This window comes from Dermochelys coriacea, chromosome 17, assembly GCF_009764565.3.
Source record: "Dermochelys coriacea isolate rDerCor1 chromosome 17, rDerCor1.pri.v4, whole genome shotgun sequence".
Classification (NCBI taxonomy): Eukaryota; Metazoa; Chordata; order Testudines; family Dermochelyidae; genus Dermochelys; species Dermochelys coriacea.
The window spans coordinates 8,853,891-8,879,404 of NC_050084.1; the positions used below are offsets into that span (position 1 = coordinate 8,853,891).

The 25,514-nt window shown below is 42.3% G+C and overlaps 1 protein-coding gene across 17 annotated transcripts in view; it reads right to left on the reverse strand.

The window, feature by feature from the left end:
- MSI2 (musashi RNA binding protein 2) overlaps positions 1-25,514 on the reverse strand; it is a 397,386-nt gene that overhangs the window by 98,120 nt on the left and 273,752 nt on the right. For all 17 annotated transcript variants that reach the window (XM_043499279.1, XM_038375345.2, XM_038375348.2 and 14 more), the window contains one exon: positions 1,467-1,549. In XM_043499279.1, coding sequence (XP_043355214.1) covers positions 1,467-1,549 — 83 coding nt within the window. The remainder of the gene's footprint in view (positions 1-1,466; positions 1,550-25,514) is intronic.

The following is a 25,514-nucleotide window of genomic DNA, read 5'->3' on the forward strand; positions in this document are numbered from 1 at the left end:
ACACTAAAATGTAATTGGCCAAAAGAAAAAATTCTGAATAAACCAGTCTAAGATAGGCAGCCTGAGCTAGGCACAAAGTACATTAAAGTTAACAGACCCAAAGTAAGAGCCGTCACCTGTTTGTGTAGCCCCCACCTTTAAAGTCTGAGCTTGACATCTCATCATATAGCATGCTAAGGAGCTGTTATTTTCATTTCAGATGCACATTGCAGTGAGGAACAATATGAAGAATATTATTTCAGTGCCCTGGGAAAAATTAGCAAGTCAAATATTGAATCAGGCCTCTAGCATATGCTAAGGAGATTGCTTTGATCTTATCCACACTAAAAGCTCTATTATTGAATATAAAGTCTGTGACTACATATCAGACCACTATACAATACATATCTGAATACATGTTTGAGAAGCAAGGGATGTTTTGACAAAGGGAAAAGAATATTTTAACTGAAAATATCCAAGTTATTGCATCGATTGAAATACAAATGATTTTTTTTCATCTGGCTAGGTGGCTTTGCTGACAGAGAAACCCTCTACCCAGGAGGAGACTGGGCTTTAGAAGAACTTCAGGAGTCATCTTGCTCCTTTATTAGGACAGGTGCATCTGGAGGTGCTTTCAAAGAGAGATGAGGTTACATGGTAGCAGGCTGACAGCTGTGCACCATGACTCTTTTTGGTTCCCTCTGGTTGACATCTACAGTATTAAGCAGCACTTGGGCTTGTCTACACAGGAAAATTGATCAGAATTTGCTTGTTCTGCAGGAGCTACTTCGGTCATTTCCCCTGTGCTGAGAAGCCCGTCTAGTGGCTATAAATGGGATTCTACACCTCTTCCCAACAACACAATGTTATATAGGGGAGGTTGGGGGAAGTGGGATAATCAGGAGTAGAGAGACAGGAACTTGGATTATTGGAAGACAATGACATTTGAGAATAATCAAGTGGCCCGATTCGGATCATCTTCATCCCTATGGCTGCTGAGTCAAATTCTTGTTCTCTAATACACCTGTGCAACCCTACTGATAACCCCATTTTGTCTAAGTACACCTACCTCTGAAGTATCTGGTGTTGATCATGGCCAAGACAGGACACTGCTCTAGACAGATCACCGATCTGACCCAGTATGTCAATTACTGGGTACCTAAGTAAGGAAAGCCTCCCTATATGCCCTCAGGTTAGTGGGAAAAGTAAGAGCTAAATAAGCAAAAAGAAAAGGAGGACTTGTGGCACCTTAGAGACTAACAAATTGATTAGAGCATAAGCTTTCGTGAGCTACAACTCACTTTATCGGATGCAAATAAATAAGCGAAATTCATAACCCAGTGCTCACCCACTATAAAGACAAACATCTGACACAGGATGTCTAAAAACAATTAATTTTATGGAGAACATTTTCCCAAAATACCACCCAGGCACAGCATGGTTTTGTAATAAAGGGTACTGCTGATGTGCTTATTGGAAAAACTTACCATTTTATTATTGATTTCATGAAAATGAATCTCACAGACTTTTTCCACCACGTCTTCATTTTCAAAAGTTACGAAGCCAAATCCTATTTATTAAAAGAGAGAAAGAAGGAAAGTATAAGAAAAATATTAATTATGTTAAAACAACAGAGGCTTCATTTAAATATGGCATTTTATGGGCGGTTTGAATTTTTGTCATTTTTCACACACACGTGCACAATGAGATCCTGTCCAGGACTACGGCTCCTAGAAGCTACAGCAATACACATAATAAATAATAATAATGCACATAACTACACATACACACATATACTTTCTATTGTGCCCTTATGGAAAACTTCTATATATTACACGAATTAAACAAAATATCCGATATTTAATAGGGTTCTGTCCTTCCTATAGATTTTTTGATCCATCCTATAGAATGTTATAGACAACTATTTCCTTGCTACTGGATGGCTCAAAAACCTAGAGAACAGAAATAATTCTCTATTACATTTTATAGGTGTTTGAAGTAATCCATACAAACCCTATTACATTTCTATGGAACCCTATTGGTTTCAGTTCTTCTTAAATTCCAAGAGACTTCTCCATTAGAGTTGATTCATTAAGCGACAAAGAACAAACATTCAAAAAGGAAAAGAAAATGATTCCTCATTTACCCAACACCACCATCAGCGAGAATAAAAAAAACTAATGATTTCACAAACATGCATCAGCACTTTCTGTTTATGTTTGCCTCTGAGCAAACAAGAAATTTACTCATCTGTTATTTAGAAGGTCAAAAAAGACTGGCTTTGCTCTCAGAGGGAAGCAGTCACTATAGTAAGTGCTTCTTGGATCAAAGCAGGTCCTGGCTTGTCCTTTCAGCACATTGACACAGTGAACCCTAAAGGTCAGTCAAGATTTGGAGGTGGTTATTTGTCCCTTTCTTCCTGAATTACTTCCTCAAATACCTCATCAGGACATCCTGAGGCCTTTAAGAAACTATTAAAGTTTAAGACCTCTGATCTGATCACTCATCTTTTCTCTACTGCTGCTTCAAAGGAGCTATGGATTTGGGCCAGTTTAAGGTTGTTTGATGCATGCTGTCTGCCCGCCAGCTATACACTGTATTTACTCTGTTGGGTCCATGCTATCTTAGACACTCCACACTAAAGAATTTTGGCAGCCAGCTACAGCTCTGCATATTGATTTTCACCCATCTTTTCTAAAAACAAAAAAAACCCCACAAGGCACCACCGTGTTACTTTCAAGCACTCAATGGATAAATATCAAAATCTATTAAGACAACATGAAGGCTCCCAATAAAACAATATAATAAATCCAAACTCCAAATTAGTACCAAAAAAGTATACACAATAATATATGAACAGAAATGAATGCTGCACTCAAAAGTCCATTGCAACTCGTGTTTTAAATGAAACCAAAATGATGGTGAAGGAACGGGAGATAAATAAAGCTCACAACTGTCTAGTTTATTTTACATAAATAGTTTTGCACTAATAAACCAGCTGCACATGAGAAAGTAAGTATCTTGTTCACAGACACAGACACTGGGGGAGATACTCAGCTGGCATAAATTGATGGTGCTCTGCTGACTTCCGTGAGCTATACTAACGCTAACTGAGAATCTGGCCTGTTGCATGGTACAAACCCAGAGATTCTTGTTATGAGGGAACACAGTACAAACCCTGACAATTCTCACTTTGCATCCACTAACCTGTTTCTTCATTTCCAAAACCTGGCCCTCCTCACTTTGATTCTTAGCAAAGATTCTGCAATTGCTAAGTTGCTATAGTGAAGTCTTCTATTACTATGCCCTCCATTGCTTTAACACACACAGTACATTGGCTAGAAAACTTCATACTAGCAAATAAGTAAACCTAAACTGTGCTTGTCAGAGTAAATGAACAAACTACATTTTGCAATGCATTGCCCTTGATGTTGTGTGGGTGTGTTTGCTCATTCATAAATTCACAGAATGCTGCTGTTCTTAATGGGTCTCTCGGTGATTAGAGTGAACTAGCAAGGTTTAAGCACTACCGCTTGATTGGTTTAGGAACACAGGGTAATTTTAATACTGTTGAATGCTTTCCCCCGACACCTCTCCTTAGGTAAATTACAACTCAGAATGGTTTCAAAATATCCTAGAAGTCACAACATCTGACTATTATGTTACATTAACATCCAAAGATTTCCCTTTGCATCTTTGTTCAGAAAGCTATTTTACTCAGTACTTCAAGCATGCAGCATCTTGAATCATCTTATTCAAACTGGTCCCTTTATTTGTCTTCTAAATTGGTCGGCTTAATTCTTCCTTACATAGGACTGCATAAAATTTTTGTGGTTAACGGACTAAACATGACATCCCAGGAATCTAGGGACCCACACTGTGTTAAGTAATTATTGGTGTTATTAGAGCAGCACACCACAGGGAACCAGTTTTGCCCAGCAGAATGAAATGTCCAGTCCCAGTTCTGCAAGTCATTAATTGTTTGAGTTCCAGAAACATCTTCATCATTAGTAACTCATTAGCGAATATTGCAGTGGAGGATTTCAGTTTTGATTTTTTTCAGGTCTCACTGCAACTAACAAGAAGAGAAGGGGAATTTTCAGGAGATTAGACTTAATATGCATAACTCCACCAGAAAACCCATCAAAATCATTACATGTTCAACCTAGGAAACAGGTTACTCCTTCCAACCTGCATCCATAAGGCAGAAATACAGGTTTATGAAGAAATGATTTGTCTGATTAAAGAAGATAGACATACAGTGTTCTGGATTTACAGGTTTTATAATAGGAACAACAGAACAATCCAATGGTGTCAACACTCATTTGCAGGTTTTTAAAAGAGCTACACCATTTCAAACATGCCTGTCTATCTGGCTTGATGAGAGAAAACAAACTTGATTATGTCTAAAAACATTTATTTCTTCCTCTTGTGGAAAACCAAAGAAGCAATGAAACAATTAATTATCAGTAAATGCTATTCCTTAACTGTGTAATCATTTTACCTAGCGGATGCATTATCATCTGCAATGACAGGTTTCAGAGTAGCAGCCGTGTTAGTCTGTATTCGCAAAAAGAAAAGGAGTACTTGTGGCACCTTAGAGACTAACAAGATGCCCAAAGTACTCCTTTTCCATCTGCAATGAATTAGTTAAAGTGATGATTAACAAAGGAAAACAAGAAGAATGCAGGATGACTGCACACTAGTGGCTAGATGGCAGGACAGGGAAACAGGAGGGTTCTGAATTATAAAGCTGAGATGGGACCATCAACTCATTATGGGTGACATTCACTGTTGTGCAGTAGGGCCAGCACCACCAAAGTCTGACTTGCAGGGTGAATTCACTCTTCTGACTTCGTGCTTCAAATCAAATAACTGTGGCAGAAACAAAGGTTAAATGAACCCCAAACCTTGGCCCTCAATTAAAAAAAAATCAGGAAGTTGCAACAAAGCTGCAATTCCCAGTGTAAATACGTTACCCAAGTCCCTGTAATATGGGCATTAACCTGAAATTTTAAACCTAGCCAAAAACTTAAAAGAAAAAAAAACCCTTATCACTGAAGTATATAGGTTTCAAATCATGCTACAGACTACCATAGGTTTCAAGTGGCAACCTGTCCTGAACCATCTCTCTTCCTCTATTAGAAGAATTAAACATTCTATGACTGCACACGCCTCTTCTAGTTTCTATTTGTAGCAGCCCTTGAGGAAAATAAAAAAAATTATTTTTATTTCCCTGCAGGGAGTAACCAGTTTAGTTTGCTGCATTCCTATAGGGAACGAATCCATATTGGAGGGCCATGTCAGATCAAAACAAGAAGGAAGGGATGGACTCAAGTGCTGGGTTTGTAATACCTACTGCCCTGGAACCACATAGTCACATCCTGACTTAGCCTCCACAGAGGGACCAACTGAGTTAAAGCATGGAACTCTAGAAGAGCCCTTAAAATTAAGGTGCAGTCTGCTCTTTATGGATAAGGTGACCAGACAGCAAGTGTGAAAAATTGGGACAGAATAATAGGCGCCTATATAAAACAAAGCCCCAAATATGAGGACTGTCCCTATAAAATCGGGACATCTGGTCACCCTATGTGTGGACATAGCACTTGTCAAAGCAGAAGGCTTGTTCCCCCCTCCATCTCACCCAAACATCTCATACCAAACATCAGACATGGCCACAAATTCCCCTGCTGCTAATCTCCACCCCAGAGGTGGTGACATTTCAACAAATGGTGTATGCTTTACAGTGCAATAGGATCAATGGCACTATGCTCATAACAGCATCTTTGCTTTATGATCACTGACATTTAAAATTGATTGGAAAGTATCCAGTAGATTATAATCCACACATGTACAGCTACTTAAAACCCACAGGACATTCACCAAGAGATCACATCATATTTTAAATGAAGCAACTCCAAACAGATCATTTGCTCCAGAATCAGAACCTTATAAAGTCATCTGAGGTATATTTAAAATAAAATTTAAAAAATCCAGCTACCAACTTTTAACAATTGCATAAGAAAAATATTACTGTATGCATGCCCTTTTAGTCAGTATAATGAATACACACTCATTTTTAAATTACTCAAACTCTTCTAAAGCTTTCTGGCTCAAACAGTTGATTATTTCTTATGAGAGGTAACAAGAGTCAACAACAAAAACAGCAAAAAACATTCCACAGAAAGTGTACAAAAGAGATTAATACAAAACAAAGAAAGCTGTTTAAAATGGTGACAAAAATAGGGTTCCGGTTCTCAAGGAGCACACATTTTAAAATGAAATTATACTGCATCCTCCTGAATGAAGCTATTATTGGAAGCTAACTAGCTCTATTTAAGAGATGAGCATTTAACAGAGTTAACAGTTGGGTCCCCCCCCCCTTGATTCAAATGAATAAAACTGAATATTCATTTGAATAATCCTTTCTGTAAAAGAAAAGACAAAGAATAGGGGAAATATATAAAGGAGGAAACAAATGCCCCCAGATGAGAGCGTCTGAGCCGAGCGAGATCACTGAAGGATGCAGCCACAGGATTCGTGACCTTCAGGTGAAAAAAACCCCTTCCTTTATCATCTGCTCAAAAAAATCATTTAATCCCATTCACATATTGGTCAATGGCTGTTGATAGACACTGAAACTGGGCCCAGAACTTCTTCAGGGAGATTGATTGATGTCGTAAATACTATCACAGACAAAAGCAAATACGTCTAGATTCATTCTGTACACTGGTTTGGAAAGGCTAAGCATTCACATGAATGGATATTTATGTCACGTTCACTAAGCTCCAGCTCAAAGCAGGTCAGAAAAATTACGGGTGGATGGAGGGTTCCTGTGGAAAAGTTTTTAATTTGGGGCGGGGGGGGGGGGGAATCAAAACCCTAAATATTTCCATTCTGAAATGCTGCCACTATTCCTCCTAGGATTTGTAGTTTGGCTGTCTCATGCTCCCAGTCTTCTCTAGAGGCTGGGTTCCCTGGTTTACATTATCCATGATGCACCACAAGCTCCTATCATGGTGAGGGGAGCTGTACATCATGGCATCGGAGATGAAGTCTTCCTGGGGAGCCCATCCCATAGAGGAGAATGGGAACATGAGGCACCCAAACGACAACTCCCGTAAGGCACAGTATACTCAAAGAGTAGTTAACAATGGCTTGCTATCACCTCTTCCTCCCACAGTTCTATGTAGCTAAACAGAGTTACTCTGTAGTGACATTCTACCACAGTGCCCCACAAATAAGCGAAACACTGAAAGATTAAAGATTAAAACAATTTAAAATCAGCAGAAGTATAAATAAGTGCCAAGTGTCAATTGCTCAGAAAATTATGCTCCTGTGTGCTGTGTTTTGGATTTTCACACTTGAAGTCAGCTACATTTCACACCTCTGTCATCACTGGAAAGGGTTTGTGTCAGCTTTGGTGAAATAAAGCTGACACGACCCCATTGTTATAAGACACAGCTATTTTCTCTTGCCAGTTAGCAGAAAGTTTTGGTATGGTCAAGAGTTTACCTCTGTCTACACATATATTTAGTTACATGTAGCTAGATCTACATACATGTACACACAGGCACGCACATACACACAGAGCTTGTCCCTTAGCCATAGAATTATCTGAAAGCAGCAGAGTGTGCTAAAGGTACTTTCCCACCTTACAGGGACATACAAGTCTTGATCTGACAAGTACATGCATCCAACAAAGCAACAAGGTTGTGCTCTAGTACAAGAGAGCAATTGAGGTTAAGCACTATGGCTGAGAATAAGCTAAATAAAATCTTCACCCAGAAATGATTCATAAAAGAAGGATGGTCCCACGGTTAAGGCACAGGACTAGGAGGATAGCTGGATTCAATTCCCGCCTCTACCGCAGACTCCCTGTGACCGCAGGCAGCTCACTTTCTCTCTCGGCCTCAGGTCCCCATCTGTAATGCTTCTGTTTCCCCATCCTTTGTCCATTTAAGCTCTTTGGGGCAGGCACGGTCTCTTACTGAATGTTTGCACAGTACCTAGAGCAATTGGGCCTGTATTCTACACAGCAATTTTTCAGCCCCAGGGCCCGAGCCCCAGGAGGTCACGTCAGCTGACACAGGCCAGTCATGGGTTTTTTATCCCTGTGCAGACGTACACTACAGGCTACTGTCATACAAATAATACACACTATAATCACCAAGCCTCTTCCATGACCTCACAATAATTTAAAGAGAGTAGAGCATGGAAAGGAGAAAATATCTATCAGAAGAGAAATGAGTTTAAGCACCATCTTCAGCTTACAAATAAATTCTCAGCCCTCACTTCTGCTGCTAAGCAAGAATAACTTGGTAGTTGCATGGCAGTGCTTTTGTTAATGCAGGATCAGGTTTCTTTGCACTTCTCATACATGCCACGCTCTGCAGCTGCGTAGTCCTTGTGTTGACATTTGCACTGTGTAGAGTTGCCAAATTTCTTCTTGCACAAAACCGAACACCTTTGACCCGCCCCCTCTCACTCCATTCCCCCTGCCTTTGGCACTCACTCTCCCCACGCTCACTCACTCATTTTCACCACTGGCTCAGCGGATTGGGGAGGGTCAAGGCTCCGCTGGGGGTGTGGGGCCGGGGATCAGGGGTTTGGGGTATAGGAGGGGGCGCTGGTCTGGGGCTGAGGGGTTCAGAGTGCAGGATGGGGCTCTGGGCTGGAGTGCAGGGGGGTGAGGGCTCCAGCAGGCTGTGGGTGCAGACTCTGGGGTGAGGATGAAGGGTTTGGGGTGCAGGAGGATGCTCCAGGCTGGGATCAAGGGGTTCTGAGTGCAGGGGGGGGAGAATCAGGGCAGAGGCAGGGGGTTGGGGCACGGGGGGGGCAGGGTCAGGGGTGTAGGCTTCAGGTGGCACTTACCTCAGGCAGCTCCCAGAAGCAGCAGCATGTCCTCCCTCTGGCACCAACGTGGAGCCATGGCCAGGCGACTCTGCGCATTGCCCCATCCGCAGGTGCCACCTCCGCAGCTCCCATTGGCTGCGGTTCCCAGGCATTGGGAGCTGCAGAGCAAGCACTTGGGGTGGGAGAACGTGTGTAGTCCCCTGGCTGCCTCTCTGTGTAGGAGCCGGAGCGGAAACATGCTGCTGCTGCTTAGGAGAGCTGCACGGAGCCACGGCAGGCAGGGAGCTTGCCTTAGCTTTGTTGTGCCACCAACCGGACTTTTAACGGCCCAGTCAGCAGTGTTGACCGGAGCGGCCAGGGTCCCTTTTTGTCGGGGCATTCCGGTCAAAAACCCGACACCTAGCAACCCTAGCACCATGCACATCACCACGTCACCTGTGCACTATGCAGGGTCAGGCCTACGGTAGATCCCCATCACCAGTATACCTATCAGTTCCAGAGCTTATCCACCTGCCAACATACAGATGTTCTGATGGACGTAAATAACCACCCCATAATATCCATTTGAGAGTCATGGCTACACAATGACAAAATATTAAGACAATACCACATTCCCTTCTAATATTATTTCTTGGTACCTCATCTTCTAATCTGTATTTGCTTTATGACTCTCCTTTCTCCTTTACTTAAGCTTAAATGCACAAAACCTCTAGTTCCACCGCAGCATTATTTATGCACCTGCTTTCTTGTTTACACCAATAGTTTTGGCAGCTGGTCGCTGTAAACGGTAATAAAATGCCTTTCAAAAAAATGAAGAAATGTGACCAGACAAGCCAGGCATAATAATATTAAAGCCCATGTCAATTAATTTTTCCTCTTCTTGATAAACAAGCCCCATTCAATCTATTAATAATGAGGGAAGAAACAAGAAAAGTTGACACTAGTTTAATTTATTTTCTCGACTTGCCTGGTCATATTTCTCCCTGTTGCAAAGCTTTCTGATGCTGCTGGGAATTGCAAGTGGCTCTCACACAGTCGATGCATAGATTGGTGTGAATCAATATGGTTCTACGTTATTCACACATCCCTCATAATCAGAAGGGAAAAAGTTACTTAGTAAACTATCTAACATCTGAGGCTGTCAAACCTCCTCCTTACAATAAAATAAAATAATAATTAATAGTAATAGTAATAATAAAAAAAGCCTTGCATCAGAAGGGTAGGGGAGCATAGGAATCAGTTGATGTAAATTTTGGTATCAAATCTTCTACTTAAAAACAAAGAAAAACAGAATTTACTAAGTCAGGAAGAAACATTTTCATAGCAAATGACAAAAAATCAGATGGGTTTCAAACTTTTTACTGGAGGAAGAGTTATTTATCAAGTGAAAAAGCCTAGAAATCAGGACTCCTGGCTTTGGAAGGAAGGGTTATCTGGTGCTTAAAGCAAGAATATGCGAGTCAGAACTCCTGGGTGCTAGCCACAACTCTGCCACTGACCTACTATATAGCTCTGGACAAGTCATTTAACCGCTCTGTCTTTCTCAAAACCAGCACCTGGAGCATACAGAAGAACAGACTCCTGCAAGGCTCAGTGCCAGCACCTATTTAATGTATTTATCAATGACTTACTGGACACTATCACCAGGCAGTTCACATATACCCATGATCTTTGCTTGGCCTCAAGGGACTGTGACTTCCACAAGACTGGAGAAAACCTCAACAGCGCTATGGCTGCGATAGCTGGCTACTGCACGAAATAGAGACTGAAACCAAATATATCGAAGACCGGGTCACCATGCTACTTTTTATAACGTGTTCAGAGCCAGCTTGAGCTTAACATCTTCTTGACTGGTCTGAAGTTAGCTGTTTCTAAATCAAGCCTTGCTGTCTTGCCTATGCGCAATCACTCTTGCTCTCTGACTCAGTTTCCTCCCCGTCAACTTGGTATACATGAGGTCTGTTTCCCTAAGGTACAGTGTGTGTAATTCATTAATGTATGTAAAGAGATCTGAATTCCTTGGATGAAAACTGCCATCATTTTAATTTCAATATAGAGATTTTTTTTTTCTACAACAGATGCAAATACAGTAAAAGTTGTGTTATCCGGCTCTTTATCAACCGGAAAACTCTATTAACTGGCATTTCTGATATCTCCCAATACAAACCTTCAATCTAGTAACCAGGACTAATATACTGCCCAGGAGGTTATGCTTCTGCACTCTACTTTTATGCAAAAGAGGCAGAAGACAAGTAAGCAAGCTGATATCAGGAATTTATTCAAAAAAGCAGTTTCCAGGGTGTGTCATAGGGTCATTACAGATTCAGCCCAATCTCCTACACCTTCTACATCTACAGTGATAACTGATGTTGATAATGACCGAGACACTGCAAGATCCTGAAGTGCCTTCTGAATCATCAAAGAAAGATTAAATTATGTTCAGTATAGTTTTAGTGTTAAGTGTACTTTTAGTGATCTGGGTGTACGCCATATGCTGCCCATTATGATCTGTAGTGTCATAATGCAGATAATCCAGTGTATAGAAAACTTTACCTGTGTACACCTAAGTGGTTCAAGAAACCAACCACTCTGCAGTGCATTACTACTACTGCATTGGTGAATACCTGTATACTGTGCTACTGTAGTTTACATTTTATTCATTTTATTGTATTCTAATTCTTTGAAAATTGGTATTCCATTGGTAAAAGTATAACTCTTGAGTTAACCGGAATATTTGATTAACTGGCACACCGACCCCCACCCCATTCCCCCAATATGCCAGATAAAGCTTTTACTGTATCTGAGACTCCTCCCCAAAAAAGTAGCTGTGTGTACAGAATACAGAACTCGTGCTTAGTCTTCATTTGGAACGTAAGGCTGCCTTCTGCACTGGCTCCAGACCAGTCACGCAACGGTGGGTAGCAGCTGAGGGGAGTGTTTGTGTGAGCTTTTCAAGCTTCTTAATTAGCACTGCTGCCTAGGAATGCTGGGGACCCACGTTCTAGTCCCACCAGCAACCTCACCAGCAGGATTCATTTACATTTTTGTTGGCATGCCTGTCTGTTTATTCAGCAAGGAGTGTGACACACTCGCCTCCATCACACAGAAAACATCATGCAGCTGTCGGCGTGTCAGATGTTCTCCCAGCCCCTACCCCACAAAAAGGAGTGGCGTAAAAGCAACTATAAATTTGCAAGCAAACCTAGGCAAGAAAGCAACTTGGACAATAAGGAGGAACCAGGTGGCGGGAGTATTACAACATTGCCTTTCGCAAAAAAGCATGAGCTATTATTCATTATTTGTAACAAGATAATGCCTAAAGGCTCCAACTGAGATCTAACCAACAGCCATAGTGAAATGACTCAGCTACAGAGCGAGGAAATGCCCTGTCCATTAGGCAGGTCCAAGTATCATCACTGATATGGACAGATATAAATATATAATACACACATTCACATATATGCACGTGTGTAAGAAAAAGACTTATTTATATGCACACGCTCCCTCCCCCTTCACACCCCAAGTATATGAAAACATGCAGGGAATACTGATGATTGTATTTGAAGGCACAATATTCTGTACTGAGAATAAAGTCCCATCCCAGCCTACTGTTAACCAATGGGGGGTGGGAGGAATGCCTGTGGTCTAGGCTAGAAAATACCAACCCCATTTAGTTCTAAAGCTACACTACAGCAGCATTTCTCTCAATGACACTCATCAAGGCAGAAGATTAGCTCACAAATCCATTTGGTGTGTGCGTGTGTGTGTCTTGGGTTGGTCAGGAAACTAGTCGGGTTCCCATGACAGACACAGATATTACCGCAGTTAAGAAGTGCCAATATACGGGAGTAAATTCTCAAAATTAAATCGGCAGACAACTGCTTCAGACTGAGACCTCCACAAAAGGTGCTAGCATTTCAATACTAACGCAGCAGGGAAGCAAAGAGCTGAGGTCAGCCACACAGCTGGATAAAGGGCACCAGGAAGATATTCCTCAGCTTTTGTTCTGGAGAATCACAAGGCTCAGGTTCCCCTTCCATCCTCCCACTGCAAGGGACTGTCATTCAAGGGTATTTAAAAATATAGGTATCTAAAGAAAGTGAAACTGCCATTTGATCAGTTTAACAAGGAAAAGCTTCACTCCAACAGGCTTCTGTGCCTAAATTTTCCCAGAGGCTTGGAGGTGGGGGTGGTTGTTTATGTGCCTCAGAGGCACATAATTTCTGGACAAACTTTTCAAAATTTTCTGTTTTTTTTTCTGGAGGTACTTTAAACCTAAGCTGGCTGGGAGTGTGGGTTAAAGCCCAGGCTCTGATCTAATTTTGTCTGGAACTACACACTTGACAGTAAGGCAAAACCACTCTAGTGCTGCTAGTCTTCCAGTGGCCTTCTCACAACCTCCCCCGAAGGACAGACCAGTTCTCCCGCAATTGACACAAAGTACTGAGAAAGAATCCTACAGCATCTCAGTACGAAGGCCCATGGGATATGCCCCCAGACACACACGCGCAGGCACGTATAGAAACAGTGTGGACACAGTAACACAGGTAGGGCTTTGCTGTGGGGATGCTCACATCCAGGCGTGGTGAACCTGGGAGCCAGGCACCCAGGTAAATGGCACTGAGGAGGTTAATGCCAAGATAGCCTGGTTCAAGCCACGCTATGAGGTACACTCAAGCAGCCTTGAGTAGCCTTAATACCCTGAACATCAGCAACACTCAAGCTTCACTCCTGGATAGGCCAGCTAGACCGAGTGAAAGCACCGCCTAACTTCAGCTAGAGCTTTGTGTGTGGGGATGGGACTTGAATTAGGGGCAACATTTGAGTTGTACCTCAAGCTAACACTGCAGTGAAGACCAGCCGTAAGGTAGGTTACATATGTTCAGAGAGAAGTTGAGAGCTATCCAAGGTACTTATGTGGCCCCAACTACCATAGTAATAGGGTCCTTACAATCTTTAAATTAAATTTACCTTCACAACACTTCTGTAGGGCAGTGCTATGATCCCCATGGTCCAAAGGGGGGAACTGAGGCACGGAGAGACAGTGCGACTAGCCGGGGTCACACAGGATGTCTTGGGTAGAGCAGGGAATTGTACACAGGCCTCCCAAATAACAGACTAGTTCCCTAACCACTGCACCATCCTCTCTCACACAGTGAAGAATAGAGTCTGGGACTCCTAATGCCCAGTCTCCTGTTCTGACCAATAAACATACTCCCTTCCTTAGGGCTTTGGCAGTAGATCCACCCTTGCAGAGAAGGGCTGGATTCTGCTGTGTACTTGCTTCACAGTTGAGTGGACTCCAAGACTGAGAAGGACAGAGCATCAATGGAGAGGCAAAACTGCATGAACTAAACAAAAATACGACTTTTAGTTAAAGGGTAGGAGCCCCTTTGCTCCTAGTAATAAAATGGCACAGACTTAAGAGTTCATTATTCAGTTTTGCTCTTATATCAAAAGAATAGTTTTAACTAAAATGTATTTGCAGCACTTGGTGTGAAAGGGGAAATCTCGTTGCATATTACAAACCACGTTAATGTAAGCGGCACCTGAACTTTTACTGATAAATTTTTATAGCAACAAATCTTCATTAAAATTTTATTCGATTAGCATTCCGAAACCAAACCAAAGCTCTGAGTACATAATGACTAAAACATGCACTACATGGCAGCTTACAAAATGCCAGTTTTATTATTTTGTTAATTAACAGAAGGCATCAATATACCCACAGATCATTTAGAAGCATTAACAGTGACCTGAGAAAAATTGTGTGTATGGGCATGAGAGGTGCATTCGTGTCAGGGTTCCTTGCTTCTGTTCTGTCTATAAAAAAAGGCCTGAAAGTTTCTTTCCCCTCTAACCTCCCCAAGAGTGTTTTCTGCTTCCTGCTTGGCTTTCTACATTAGAAATATCATGTCTTAACATCTAGGTTTTTGCTGGAGAATTCTAAAACTAATGTAATTGGGGCACCACAGGAGAGTAAAATGTGAGCTAAAGAGAGGGGAAGGGGTTTTAGTTACATTACCTAAATCTCTATTATATGTTTGCTTTTTTGTTAATACCGATTTAACTCCAACTTTGGATAACACTTGGGTGAAAAACTCTCTTTATTCAGTATTCCTCACCCTCCCTGTACCTTCATCTGATGACCGAGATGCTCTGATTCTGGTCCTCCAAGGAGTCATAATGAAAAATCGGGGAGCTTGATATAAACTGGCCTTCTTTAACCACCAAGAAGGAAATTTTAAAAGTTCCAAATTGCTTTTAAATTCAATTAATCTATCTATATCTACCAAGTGAATTTTCCATCACACGTGAAAGCTACTTTTTTCAAGTTCATCAGCAAGACCTTTAATGTGCACAATCCAGGGCACATATCAAAACAAGATCCTTCTATGCAGAAAGGGATGGAAGTGCTAAACATCATCTGCTTTGAGCAAGGGAGTGTCCTCCAGTTGCTTAACAGAGATCCCTGTTCAGGAGCAATCGCAATGGGTGCTGGAAATAACAATCGAAAGTATATATATAGCACCTTTCTTTAGAGGAAGAGTACTCTATGAAGGAGGATGGAAGGAAGGATGTTGTTCAAATTTTACAGAGTGGGAAATCAAGGCACAGAGATTAGGTGGGACATGCCGAAGGTCAGAGTCAGCAGCAATGTGGGTAGAATTCATGTTTCCTGACCTTTGGCCTCATTCTCTAACTACCAGGTAACTTTACCACCAAACCTCATCTATCATCAGTGGTATCTGCAACAAATGGTCCATACAGTGGTTGATGGAATCTCGTTTTCATGTCACAGAGCTCCTGAGTGCCTGGGGCATATTATTATATGGCACAATTCTCTGCTTCTACCGTACCTTTCACAAGTGGATGCTGTAAATTTTAATTTAATTTAGTCTCACACTCTCTTCTGAGATAAGTTATCGTCCTGATGTCCTCAGTCAGGGAAAGTGAGGCACAGGGCAAGTGACCCGCCCAACATAATGCAGTGAATCAGTAGCAAAGATGGGAGTCCTGGCTCCCAGCCCTGCTCTCTAATCACAAGACAATACTTCTTCTTCTATCTTGGCCTCCGTGGGGCCTCAGTTATTATTCTAAATTGGTAACCATCAGTCAAGTTCAATTACTTTGAAGCTGTATATCCACCAAGCAGTGGGTGAGAACAAAGGGGAACATTGCTGAAAAGGGCAGCAAGTAGCCACAGAAAGGTCACTCTCCCCTGCAAATGCTGGGATGAAAAGCTATTGCGCCATAGATTTTAGTTAACCAGGTTAGGTTCATGAATTAAAACAAAGCTCTTTTCTAATTCATCTGTTGTGACCACTCCATGCTGTGCTGAAAAGTCCTGCCATTTCTATGTATTTTGCCTACAGGCCTCAGAGAGTCTCTGCCTGTCAATTCTTCTACAGTTTATTACCAAATTTCTAAAATATTACATTTTTTATTATATCCAAATTCACTTTATTGCATTTGACAAAACAGATAATCACATACCATATGCTCGAATGTTTTGAAACCAATGCATGTTGACAGCAGTTTTTATTCACGATGCATAATTCTATTCAGGGCTAACAAAAAAGCAATGAAGCACCAAGCCTGATGTTAAGATTTTCTCCCCCTTAACAACAGATTAACAATATTGTAAGGAGACAATGCTTTGCTTTCAGTCTAGATAGGAAATGTGCCTGGGCTGAAAAGATGGGTTTATCAAGGAGACGCCCACCAAAATGTTTATAATGGTGACATTTCTTGGCATGATAACTTGTTTTGAAACCTGATATTAAATAGTGTGTTAAGAAAGCACAAGCCCGGGAACTGTGAGACTGGGTTCAGTTCTCTGTTCTGTCACAGCCTTCCTGTGTCTGTTTCTCAGCTATAAAACAGGGACAATAGCACTACCCTGCCTCACAGGGGCGAGGCTTAATAAACATATTAAAGATTGTGAGAGCATAAACCCAAGATGTAACAGTATCTCAATAGGGTGAGTATAAGTACCTAATCTAAGATAGATAACTAGAAACACACAGACAGACAGAAAACATAAGCGGGAACGGAGAGACAAATTCTGCTCCCTGGTTTGTGAGCCCTCACGAATAGCCTTGATTCAGCCATTGGTGGCTAGCAGATTGCTCAGTTGCACCTATACTTATGCATAAACCTAGGCCAGGGTAAACTGGGGTTTATATTTATTGAGCTATTTAAGGTTTATCCCTACTTGTTATCCATTGAAATGTCACTGGAGTTTTGGCCCACACATAGGAAATCTCTTCTTTATCTAGTACCAAGCTAATATTTGTCACTCCTTTGCTAGTGGAGTATGTGCACTTTCCCCTCCATTTATTTTCCTGATTGTTTAAAATTAGTCCCATGCTACCTCTCGAAACATACTAAACCAGAATATTAAGCTCCCAAGTGACTGTTAGCGAGCAGCAGTGTTGTCAGCGACACCAAAATAAACCTCCTGCTATTTCAGAGAGGTTCTCAGAAAGTGGATGTGTTCATTTTCTCCTTTCCCAAGAACAAGATAGAGTGGAAGATTTACATATTATCCTAGGACTTTGGATTGTCCCTTAGAACAAACAATGCCATTTCATTCTTCTCCTAACTAAGCTTTTTTCATTTGCTTCAGAGATTCACTCAAAGTGACTGTAAACTGATTAGATCAGGTCACATTTTGTAAGGGAGGGGGAATATTCAGACAAGTATTTGGAAAGGAAAATCATGTACGATTCAGAGGTGCTTTTCGCTTGATATATAACATCTTGGGTACTCACAGCTCAGCCCAATTCGTGGTCTGAACCCAGGATGTCTCTTGGTCAAGAGATTCCTTGAACATTTTGCAACCACAAAAATAAAAAAATAAATTAAATTCCTTGTGTGTCCTCAAGCTGTTTCCCATCCTGCAGGAAGGAAGGAAGGGAGATATTTAATCAGCAGCAAATGAAAATGTTCTCCCCCCCTCTGAGCAGCACTGTTTGGAAGTATTTAACAAATGTGCAGTATCCCTCCACTCCCTGCAGCTGACTAAAGGGACCTTCAAAGCTTGTATTTCATACAAAACACAAGGTCTGCATAAGCTGGCAGAGTGTCTCTAGAAAAAGTCAGTGCTGGGTTCATAGCACTTGCATATGCATCTGATGTTTGAGCTGTGACACTAGCTCAAGAATAGCACAGTGTTTGGATAGCATGCAGCTCCTCCAGCCCCTGATTCTGCATAACAGCAACAGTATCTGGTATCATGGCACTCTTTACTGCCCCTTCCTACTGGTTCCACTGGAGGGCAGGATGGGCAATAGCTCTAGGTGTGGGCAGGTACTAACAATGCCTCAATAACTTAGAGGGAGAAGTGGCAATGAGCTGTGCTTTTAGGGGTTTCCTTTGTCCATCCCCTACCATATTTTTCTCACGCTCACACCTGAAACGGAGCAGCAGCACTTAATGCCAGTGAGCAATGTGATGCAGATGGCCCTCCCTAGGTGAAACCTCAGCTGGACATTTCTGTTTGTCCAGAGGGTTCTCTCTCTCTCTGTCTCCGAAGATGCTGCTTTCACTGAACCTGCTCTTAGGAGCACAGGCAGGCCTGAGCTCCAAAAAACCGATCCATGCATCAACCAGCATGAAGCATTAGGGAGCCAGATGCCTCTGGAGAGAGCTACCGTACCGAGATACTCCTCGCTCTTTGCAGACACCTATGGGTGTTCTCCAAGCTCAGACTTCTACTGAAGTGCTGTCTGTACTATATATTTCCCCAACATTTTCCCCAGGACTATGGAAAGCCACCACGATTGGCAGCTAACAGCTGTGTGTCTATTGTGCCAAGGCCTGATGCTTTGAAAATGGCCACATCCTTTAATTCCTCCCTCCACTCCTTTACCAGCTCCAAGGAAGCTGTTTACACAGTACACAAAAACATGTTGCAGTTAGCTGAAACCTCTTGCAAAAAAAATAAAACTAAAAAAAGACCAAAGGACTGCGATTGTTTTTGAAACCATGACCCTGGGACATTCACAGGGAGAGGCACCAGACAGTTGGTTGCAATCAACACGAAAATGGCACCAGGAATAACTGCATCAACTAAACGCACCTTCAGCCACAGGAGGGTTACCTCCCCTCTGCCGCTGTTGCTCTAGTAAAAAGAAAAGGAGTACTTGTGGCACCTTAGAGACTAACAAATTTATTAGAACATAAGCTTTTGTGAGCTACAGCTCACTTCATCGGATGCATTTGCTGGAAAAAACAGAGGGGAGATTTATATACACACACAGAAAACATGAAACAATGGGTTTATCATACACACTGTAAGGAGAGTGATCACTTAAGATAAGCCATCACCAGCGGGGGGGGGGGGGGGGGGGGGCGGAAGGAGGAAAACCTTTCATGGTGACAAGCAAGGTAGGCTAATTCCAGCAGTTAACAAGAATATCTGAGGAACAGTGGGGGGTGGGGTGGGGGGGAGAAATAACAAGGGGAAATAGTTTTACTTTGTGTAATGACTCATCCATTCCCAGTCTCTATTCAAGCCTAAGTTAATTGTATCCAGTTTGCAAATTAATTCCAATTCAGCAGTCTCTCGTTGGAGTCTGGTTTTGAAACTTTTTTGTTGAAGTATAGCCACTCTTAGGTCTGCGATCGAGTGACCAGAGAGATTGAAGTGTTCTCCAACTGGTTTTTGAATGTTCTAATTCTTGACGTCTGATTTGTGTCCATTCATTCTTTTACGTAGAGACTGTCCAGTTTGGCCAATGTACATGGCAGAGGGGCATTGCTGGCACATGATGGCATATATCACATTGGTAGATGCGCAGGTGAACGAGCCTCTGATGGTATGGCTGATGTGATTAGGCCCTATGATGGTATCCCCTGAATAGATATGTGGACAGAGCTGGCAACGGGCTTTGTTGCAAGGATAGGTTGTCACCATGAAAGGTTTTCCTCCTTCCCTCCCCTGCTGCTGGTGATGGCTTATCTTAAGTGATCACTCTCCTTACAGCATGTATGATAAACCCATTGTTTCATGTTCTCTCTGTGTGTATATAAATCTCCCCTCTGTTTTTTCCACCAAATGCATCCGATGAAGTGAGCTGTAGCTCACGAAAGCTTATGTTCTAATAAATTTGTTAATCTCTAAGGTGCCACAAATACTCCTTTTCTTTTTGCGAATACAGACTAACACGGCTGCTACTCTGAAACCTGTTGCTCTAGTGTATCAGGTTCTCTTTGAAACCGCGCTTGCCTGCAAAGCATTATAAAAAAGACAAGTTGCAGCGTCCTGGCACAGAGTCTGTTTGGCTCTGCTGGGACTACGGTGGCCTCCCCCATGTATTCCAGAAACCAGCAGCAGTTTTTGGAAGTGCTGGAGTCATGAGTAAACTGCTCATTGACACATTTTTAAAACACCATTACGTTACATCTGTATTCAGGATGCAACCGTTACCCTTAGACTCTCTATTTATCATCACACAAAGAAAAACCTTCCATTTGAAGTGACTTTAAGGCTGAGACACAAAGCAAGCAGAAAAAAAAGAAAAAGGCGAAACAAAGGCAGCCACTCCATGCCTGACCCGTCCCTCTAGGCCTACACACTCTACAGCACATGGCACAGAATATCAGGCACCTGCAATACAGGAGCATGAGAAGATGAGTTATGCAGCAGCAGGGCCGTAATCTAACACCCGATTAACTCTTTTCATCCTAAAGAATCCAAAAGCACGTCAGCCAATTCTGCATCTATGGTAACAACTAAATGCAGCATCAGTTGAAGTGAGGGATGGAGGGAAGGAGAAAGAAAATTTTGCCCAAGGGCACTAGGAAAAATATCTAGTCCTACCCCCCACCCCCAAGAAAAAGAAAAGAAAAAAGAAAAAAAGAAAAAAAACAATGGGATTATTAGTATCCATGCAGGTTTGTTTTGGTTTTTTTTAATGTCACATTCCTAGACTTCAGCCTTCTAGGCTAAATTTCAGCCTTGAATAAAAGTTGGCAGCTGAGCTAAAAACAAGCATCGTAACAGAAATGTAGTCACAACTCTCTCTCTACTGGTTGCAACAGATGCTTTTATACTGTGTTGACATTGGACGCAAGGCTGACTCAGCTGCTTGCATTCTTCAAGTCCCATACTAGAGTCTAAGCTAATATCCAGCACTGGCACTGCAATGCAGTCACAAGGTGTAAACGTACTATTCAGAGTTGTCCTTCAGACAAAGTATTGAACGGAGGCCTGCCTGCCAGATCTCAGGTGGTTGCCTAAACAGGAGGGTAAGATCCCCTGGCAAGCTTTTCTCACACCGCCAGTACATTATTGCTCAGCCTAGCTCTGTTGTCTTCAACTCCATTTTAATATTTGGGTTTTCTGCCATTCTTGTTAGTAACATCAACTAGCACTCAGAGCCAGGAGCGGGCAGTCAGAGCTCCTAATTCTATTCCCAGTTCTATCGCTGAGCCCACTAACAGTTACCACAGAAATTCCCCATGCCTCCTTTCCCCCCAGGCTATAAAAATCAGAATAGTTACCTGAGAAGGGATGGGGAAAATTCATGTGGAATTCAGGTGGAAAGGGCAATAGAAGGCGAAGTATTCTTAATAATAAAGATTATAATAAATACAAAAAAAGTTGAATTTAGGCTCAAATACAAGTCCCATATTATCTAAAACTCTCTACTTGACCTCACAGTAGGTTAGGAGTATACCCTACAAGGATATGGATTCATTCTGACACTGAAGTACTCTTTCCTTTGCCCAGTATCATTTTAGAAATACCCTTGGTAGCAACACTGCTACTTCCCCAAGTATGATTTTATTTGACAAGCCTACATAGCCATGTATACTCATTACTGCTACCTTCCTCCTATTGTTTATGCTCATTCATTGTGTCTTGCCTTTGATTAGATCGTAAGCTCCTCAGGGCAGGGACTTTCTCTTCCTGTGTGTTTGTATGGTGCCAACGGGACAAAGAGTCCCAAGGCTTCAACCAGGATGAATCAGAGCAAGTAATAATAATAACTATAAGAAAAGAAAAGGAAAAGGAAAAGGAAAAGAAAAATGAAGTGTTTTTAAAGTAATGCTGTGCTTCCATTAATTAAGCCCTCACAATCATCCCAGTGTGGTCACATATTAGCCTCACTTTAGGGAAATTAAGGCAATGGGGTTACACAACTCGGCCACTGTCACAAAACAAGTCAGGGTTGGAGCCGGGATAAGAACCCAGGAGGTCCTTGACTCTGAGTCCCACGTTCAGACCAGAGAATCATGCATCTTGTTGCACCTTCCTACAGTGCATCTTCTTTCTCAAGCTCTTCTAATACAGTTTGTCTGTTATGATGAGCTGCAGCTCAAAAACAGGCCTCCTCATTATAGAGTCTGATAGTCACATTTCGGTAGGAGTTGCCCTAGAACTGGACCCTCTTAAGGAGAGGACACATGCATGAAAATGCCCATTTTAGGCAAGCACATCTGACTGACTTTGATGAGATTTAAGAACATACTTTGACAAAGTTCCTTCTCTGCCTTGGTGGGTCCTGTGCTTATTGGTGGATTTTCTCACCTCAGAGGTTCACGGCAGTCCACAGTTTGGCCACTTTCGTGGCTCAATTCTGCCATTCACTCAGTTAGCCTCATCACTGGCCAGCATGGGGAAAGGAAGAAGAGCAATCCCTGCAGTCTCTGCTGATCCACCTAGTGGATCGCGGAACATGCCAGAGACCTTCCCCTCTGGTGGAACCCACAGTCCAGGTCAACTCTTCCGGTATCGAGTTGGGGGAATGGAGGGATGGGGGGAACCCAGGCCCACCCTCTACTCCAGGTTCCAGCCCAGGGCCCTGTGGATTGCAGCTGTCTACAGTGGCTCCTGTCACAGCTGTGTAACAGCTACAACTCCCTGGGCTACTTCCCCATGGCCTCCTCCCAACACCTTCTTTATTCTCACCACAGGATCTTCCTCCTGATATCTGACAATGCGTGTACTTCTCAGTCTTCCAGTAGTACGCTTTCTCAATCTCAGCTTCTTGCACCTCTTGCTCCCAGCTCCTCGCACACACACCACAAACTGAAGTGAGCTCCTTTTTAAACCCAGGTGCCCTGATTAGCCTGCCTGTCTTAATTGATTCCAGTAAGTTCCTGATTGTTCTGGAACCTTCCCCGTTACCTTACCCAGGGAAAAAGGGACCTACTTAACCTGGGGCTAATATATCTGCCTTCTATCACTCTTCTGTAGCCATCTGGCCCGACCCTATCACAATACTTAAAGTTAAGCACGTGCTTAAGTGCTTTCCTGAACTGGGGCCTCGATCCCTAGCCCCTCCTTCCTTTGCTCCACTGAATCACTCCTTATTGAAAGTGTGAGTGGTAAACAAAGCTGATGTGACATGCTGGAAAAGCGACTTGTACTTCCCCCCCCATCGCCTATCCACACCTCACAGTGACAAGCAGCCAAGTGCTAGTGGCAAGACTGCGTGTCCAGTCACTGTGAGCTAAAGGAATATTGAGACGGAATGAATGCTCAATTTCTTGTTAAATCCACTCCATGGCTGGAAATGCAATGTTCAGGTGATAGATTCTGCCTCCTGAAAGATGGAAACATCGTGCAAAGCAAACAGGAGCCTGCTCCGAGGTCTTTATTAGTCAAGTAATGATCACTTAAGAGTAGTTACGGTCCTGTGCCAAGGGCACCCAACACTATTACCTGACTTGTTAAAACCTGCAAAGCAAGTCATTATTTCTAGAACCACTCCCGCCCCATCCCCTCAATGTAATGCATCTTTCAACCTTTCCTTTTGCTGTACATGGCTATAAATCATAGAAGCTGGAGACCAGAAGAACCTAAGTATCACTCCTGAAAAGGCTGAATATTATTAATTCTGTTGCACCATAAGCATGCCTGGTGCTGAAAACTGAATATATGTACACCCAACATATAAGGATCCATGTCCCAAAGAACTATATTTTAAAAGTCACAAGTGGGTACAATACAGAACGGGACAGACACAGAATGGATAGTGGCCTTCATAGACTGGATGCTTCAAAGAACAGATGGGCCTTCATAAACTACTTCAGACTATGACCCTCAGCTCAGATATTAATCTGATACTGCACTTGAGGTACAGTCCACACAGACTCTTGGCTTTTTGCCTATGGGAAGAGGAGTAGAAACAGCAGAGTGTGTAAAACACTCAGCACTCAAGGTGTTTTGATGACTCTTACTAGATGAATACAAGCCTGAAGCTCATCCTACAATCTTGGGATCAACTAATTTTAACTGTTGGTTTCCTGAAATCAATCTACGGCAAGGGGGTTTAATGCTGGGCAGCATTCAAATCCTTCCAGCACACTTCTGGCTGGTGATGCAGGATTTCCTTCCCTAGCTATGGCCAGGTAGAGAAGAGAGACTTTTCAAGGCACCTTGCAAAAGTGATACTAACGGGTTTCTAAACAAGAGAAAGCACAAGAACACACCAAAGAGTTTACATAGATGGAAGCTCCCATGCTAACTCTGAGCCTCACACTAACTCAAGTGTTGCGGCTGAGGCCCCACTACAAACACCCAGCACCTCATTCACTGAGCAGCCCAAACTGAGGAGCGGATTGCCAAAGAGAATAAAGTCACCAGGAGTTCTTTGTTAAAAGGATGAAAGATTTTTGCTTAATTTTAAACACACAAGAGCAAACTGTAGGGAATTAAGATGCCTGGTGAGCTTGGTAAAATGGGAGGAAGTATTAATATCCACGAGCACTGGACAAAGCTTTGCAATCCCTAAGATGCATCATAATTAAGACCCAACAGAGAGAAATTCCTCTGATAAATGAAGGGTGAAATTCCAGCGCCAAGGAAGTCAATGGCAACACTATATTAACTTCAGCAGGTCTAGGATTTCACCCAAAGTGAATAAAAATTGGGTTACATGGGTCTGTTGGGAACTGTTCAAGGATCTGAGGGAAGACAAGAAATTGAAAAAGGAGGAAAGCAGCAAAACAAGGATGTACAGAGACATCGCAGGTTTATAAGGGCAAAATAAGGGTGGCAGGGGAAAATAAGAGAATGAGTCAGTGCTAGTTGGAGGTTAAAAAGAATAAGGATTTTTGCAAGTATATCTGCTGTATTTCCCATTGTTTCACTGCCATATTGTGTGAGTAACACCAATTCAACACACAAAAACCCAAGCTGTAATTGTCAGGCACTTGCTCCACTGATGACTACACGTCAAAAAACCCAAGGGCTAACTATTCTCCATCCCCATTTCTTTAATTGTCCAACTGGAAGTATTCTAAAAGGAAATTTCAGATAGACTCAATACAATGCTGGTAAGATTTTCTCTAGAAATACCCTGCCATATTCTCAGCATTCACAGGACACTGGGACGTTAAGATGATTATTAGCCCTCATGTTAACCAAATACCCCACCAGTAATAATCAAATAAGCCCAGACAGGGTTTTAATAGTCATGTCACTACAATTGTGACGTTATTTAATGTTATCCCAGCCTGACACGTATAGCCAAACAGAGCATCTGTTGGGCTCAAGACAGCAGATGCTTCAAAAGTTGAGCGACTTAGAGTGACTTGCTTTCTCATTAACGCAGTTCCACTTCTCCCCACCAGGGATCTAATGATTCACCTAAAGAGCCAATTTTGCATTCCACCTAAAACAGATGCCTGGGTGACTAGAAAAGTGTTTTCTCCAGCAA